The following is a 4848-nucleotide window of genomic DNA, read 5'->3' on the forward strand; positions in this document are numbered from 1 at the left end:
GAGGAGAGGAAACAGAGGAAACAAGGGCGTCGGGAGAAAAAGACTCAGAAAACACAGGGACGAAACGGAGACCTTAGCGGGCCGGCCCACCTAACACCGCTGCATGCGCCAGTTTGCGGAAACAACTAAAACGGGCGCCTGCAGCGCCAAATAGGATATTCCCATACCCGCCTCTAAAAATAATCACAATGAAAACTGAAAATAAAAGGGCCGGGCGCAGCCCAAGAAAACACCATGAGTTCCAGCACAGCCCACGAGATCCACCGTCAGTACGTCACCCACCAGGAACCCCTCCTAGGTTTCCTTCCTTTATAAGCGACCTTCGCTTCGTCTCTCAGCCTTTACCGACGCCTTCGCCGTCGCCGCCGCCGCCGCCTCCTCCCAATCTACTCTGAAGCCAAATGGCCGCTGCACCATCTTCGACTTATAGGTGCGTACCTGATGTTTCTTCTGCTTGATGTTGATTTCCGTTTCTTTGCCTTTTGCTGCCCTCTTTAGATTTGAGATTTGGGCTTGATTGATTTCCCTTTGACAATGGATTCGGGTTGGAAATCCAATGGCAGCGATGAAGAGCCAACGGCAACGCCTACCAGAGGAATCGAAGGAATCAGATCTACAATTAATCGAGGAAACCTTCCCTGCCCAGTGGTGTGTGCAACAGGCGAGCAAGTAGGAGTGTCTGGTTCCAAGAGAAAGCGTCGGAAGCATTACGTTTACCTTGTTTTTGATGACTGGTCGTACGGATATAGCATCCACAAGGTAAACTTGTTTCCCTGCTCTCGCCGACGTAAGCAGACTGCATTCTCAGCACCAGCCGATGTGCCGTGCCTGCCTCCGGCACTCTTCCGCTTGGAGGCAGCGCATGGGTCGCCAGAGTACTTCGCCTCAGCCTTTGGCACCAGGATCTTGGCGATGCATACCAGGGATCCCGGAGGCAAGAGATTGTTGTCCGGGACCTTCGTCCCCATGTTGGACGTCTCCTCGCTGAGCATGACCTTTTGCCCTGGCCAGGAATATCCGATTAATCCCATCTATCTCTCCGTCGGCAATACTAGGCTATTCTGTCTCAGCGAAGCCTCCTTCGAGATGCTCCACTGGGAACCTCTCTGCCCCCCGCCGCTGGGTCGACGTCGCAGCAAGGAGTGGTCGTGGCAACGGCTTGAGAAACCGCCATTCAAGAATTATAACGTCACGTCCTACGCTGTGCATCCCCAGAGATGTACCATCTTCGTCAGCACCAAGATGAACGACATTGAGGCCACCTTTTCCTTTGACATGGAAAAGCAAAAGTGGGAACAACTTGGCAGTTGGGCGCTGCCCTTCGCAGGCCGTGGTCACTTTGATCCCCTCAATGGCTTTGTTGGGCTCTCCAAAGATTCTGACACCCTTGGCCAAGTCTACTCCTGCTGCTTGTCCAGCTCCAGCACTGGCCACGGCCTTGAGTGGAAGCTCGGCAAGGAGAGGCTGTTCAGTCAGGACCCAGCTGAGAGGCATGTAGGCGCCACCCTAGTCTACGTGGGCCAGAGCAAATTTTGCTTAGTGCAGTGCGTCTCCATTGAGGGTGAAAGCGATGGTCCGAAGCTTAAGGAAGAGGGAAATGTGGGCGGACCTGTTTACCGTACCGAGGACCGGGGTGCTGATCTGAAGCTCAATGAAGGAGATGTTCAGGAGCTCAAGGAAGAGGGAGATGTTCAGGAGCTCAAGGAAGAGGGAGATGTGGGTGGACCCGGTTACTCTATTGAGGACGAGGGATATGATCAGGAGCTCATGGACGAGGGATATGATCAGGAGCTCATGGAAGAGCGATATGTACCTTGTTGCTGTCTGTATCGTTTGACCACATTTTCTCTCAGCTATGACATCAAAGGAGACCTGACGACTGGCAATAGTTGTCGGGTGCTATACTATAAAGTGCCTGAAGCGATCACTTCGTCATTCCTAGTTAGAAGATCCTGTCGCATTTTGCATGTAATAAAGTGCTTTGTGGTATTCAGTTCCTATGTTTACTTTTCACTTGGTTGTGGCTCCATGTCATTTTTACTTTAATGTATTACCTTCCTATGTTTATGTGTATGAGCTCCATGAATGTCATTTTTCTTTGGTATATATGAAGACTAGATGACCTGCCAAATGATGCATAGGCCCATTTAAAACCATGTGCGTGTTGAAAATATTTGCATTTTTTTAGTAATTTTATGTTTGAGCAAGCATAGAGACCATGTCAAACCCGAAGTGTTTCAAAAATATTTAACTTCGTTAGTAGAATTAAGTTTTAGCAACCACTTAATGCACTATTCAAATTCTTTTAAGATAAAAAAACAAAGGATAATTCAGCTTTGAAAATATATACTTCTATTAAGGAACACCTATGAGGCCCTTTGCCTTGCATGAGTATAGTAGCACATATCTAGCACACAACATATGGTATCCGACGAAATACGCCATGTTTTACACATTCTGTTATGGAAAAGTTCCTCCATGCTACTCTGTTTGACCCACAAAAGTGATTGAAAAAGATAAAGGTTTTTTTTTCCGACAAGTAACTCAAGCATTTCACACGGCAAAATCAAATCTTTTATCATTAGAAAGGTATTTGAAGATTGCAGAAGGCAAAAGCTAAATGTTGCCCCCAGCTAATTTCTAGGCGAGCACAAGAACGTTGTAACCAGAAATTTGCAGTCAGGTGGTAACCCTATTACTGATGTCCTCCCTCCGTCATTTCAAGTTGATGTGCACATGCAACTAACAGGCCAAATAAATGCTTTGGCTAGTGTAAAACCCTAACTGTGCCACATTGTAACTGAAGTCCATGTAATACGAACAGATTCTAATTGAAGATTACACCTGCTGCTCCGGCACATCCACGGGCTTGGGCTCCGGCTCAGCCTCAGGCTGCTGGCGTCTCTTGTATGTGCGCAGAGCCTCCTGGGACAACCAATTCCTCAAATGCACCTTATCATTCACTTTGTCCTTGTTGGAATCCATCCTCCGCCGGTCAAGAAAGCAAATATGATGACGTGAACATTCCCATTTCCAGATTTGGTCTGCAACTCATCAATATTTTGATGTACCTAATTTGGTCCGGAAATTATTTGCTTAGAAAAGCTTTCTTTCAGTATCAAATTATTTAGCATATAAATTAAGGAGCCCAAGGAAATGCAGTATTATCTTTGTGCTAAAATTAGGTATCAAACACGTGTAAAAAATACTGGGTTTAAAGCTAGTGTAAAACAACAAATGTATCATAGCTTTGACCTATTGGATCCAACCCCATGTTTGTTTAGAGAATGGAACATTAACTAAAATAACATCAGCATAGAATTTACAACCAGGCAAATGCGGTTCATTTTTTAATAGCAAGCAGCACATAGTTCATCTTCTGCAAGAGAAGTGCTACTGAAGTTCTATTTCCACTGACCAGAAATCGAACAAATTTAAACAAACTTGAATCAGTGAGCACCATGTTGCACATGTTACATTCATAAAAATTCTACCTTAATTTGATCGCGAACTACACAACAAAGCACATAGAGAAGCTTCGGAATATAACATGGAAGTTGCAGCTGCATACCAATTGAATATTTAAGGACTTCTCCTTCTTTACTGCTTACCGCGCCGTCGGTGCTCTCCAATGGCAGTTACCTGCGCCCGACCCGTAAAAAAATGAAGGCTCAGGCATAATTCAGAATTAGAAGCGCATCTAACCGAAGGAAATATAGGTACTGAACAACCATATTTCTGTACAAACTGGATTAGAACCACATTTAAATGAAGAAAGCCGTGTTAATGTAGCACTAACGCCTTAAAAACATGGATATGAACCAATGGCATATGAGCACTCAATGAAGAAGGAACCAAACCAGCAGAATATCAATGTACAAACTGGATTGGAACTACATATTTTTCAGATGAGACCCCAAGGAGAACCCCACAAACTGGACAACAATCGAAACAAACATAACCTTGCCTCGGACATGGAACAAAACAACAAAGAACATGCACAAGCAAGGAAAGATGGAAGGCAAAATGATTTAGCTACCAAGCATTTCATTGAACAGAAGAAAGTTAAGCCTCTAAACTTGAAAGGAAACATGGGGCAGCAGAGCAGTGGCGACACTATGCCTCCACGTACCTCACTGATGTCACCTGAAAACTGAAAAGACCCGATAAACACAATATCCTGGTGGTAAGGATGAGACGGGTTCATTATCACATTTTTCAGGTTCTAGAGCATATTTTAAGATAAGAGCATCCATCTTGTCATTATTAATTAATTAATGGTTAGTGCACTTGCAAGTAAAATAGTTGAAGACATGAGGTGTATAACTACGTACGACTTTTTTCGTAGCTCCAGATTGGCAGGTATTGCATTTGAAATGGAGTAAAGTGTGTGAAGCTCACCCTGATGTATCGGGATCAGATGCGCCCGCTGTCTCTTGACAAGCCGCCTGTGGTCTTGACTGCCGCTCCCGCTGCTTGTCCAACCTGCTACACCGTGCGCAGCGTTCACTGGCGCTTGCCATCCCAGCCGGCGAGCGTTCTTACTAATGCAGCAATAACATGCATGAAATTTTCCTCCAAATCTACAGATATGAAGAAGGCATTGCAGTGATACAATTTTCCAAACTCATGGCATGATTTTGGAAAATATAGAAATGGGAAAGAAGCTTCTATCATTACATTCAAGAATAATTTCAGCAGAGGAATGTCAATTTGGCAAATACTCTGTTAAATTCTTATTTTCCACTACAGTTGAAAGTACTCATATTTGCTTAATATGGTATAGACTGAACATAACATCCACACGAACTGTACAAAGAAGCAATGCATCAACCACTTGGCTTGCAC

The 4848-nt window shown here is 44.7% G+C and overlaps 1 protein-coding gene across 1 annotated transcript; it reads left to right on the forward strand.

The window, feature by feature from the left end:
• Positions 1 to 250: 250 nt before the first annotated feature.
• Positions 251 to 2067, forward strand: LOC123092401 (uncharacterized). The gene is made up of 2 exons (XM_044514173.1): positions 251 to 430; positions 564 to 2067. Exons 1-2 carry the CDS (start codon positions 402 to 404, stop codon positions 2044 to 2046), a joined length of 1512 nt encoding a protein of 503 aa, XP_044370108.1. The 5' UTR covers positions 251 to 401; the 3' UTR covers positions 2047 to 2067.
• Positions 2068 to 4848: the final 2781 nt, after the last annotated feature.

Source organism: Triticum aestivum, chromosome 4B (assembly GCF_018294505.1).
Source record: "Triticum aestivum cultivar Chinese Spring chromosome 4B, IWGSC CS RefSeq v2.1, whole genome shotgun sequence".
NCBI classification, from domain to species: Eukaryota; Viridiplantae; Streptophyta; class Magnoliopsida; order Poales; family Poaceae; genus Triticum; species Triticum aestivum.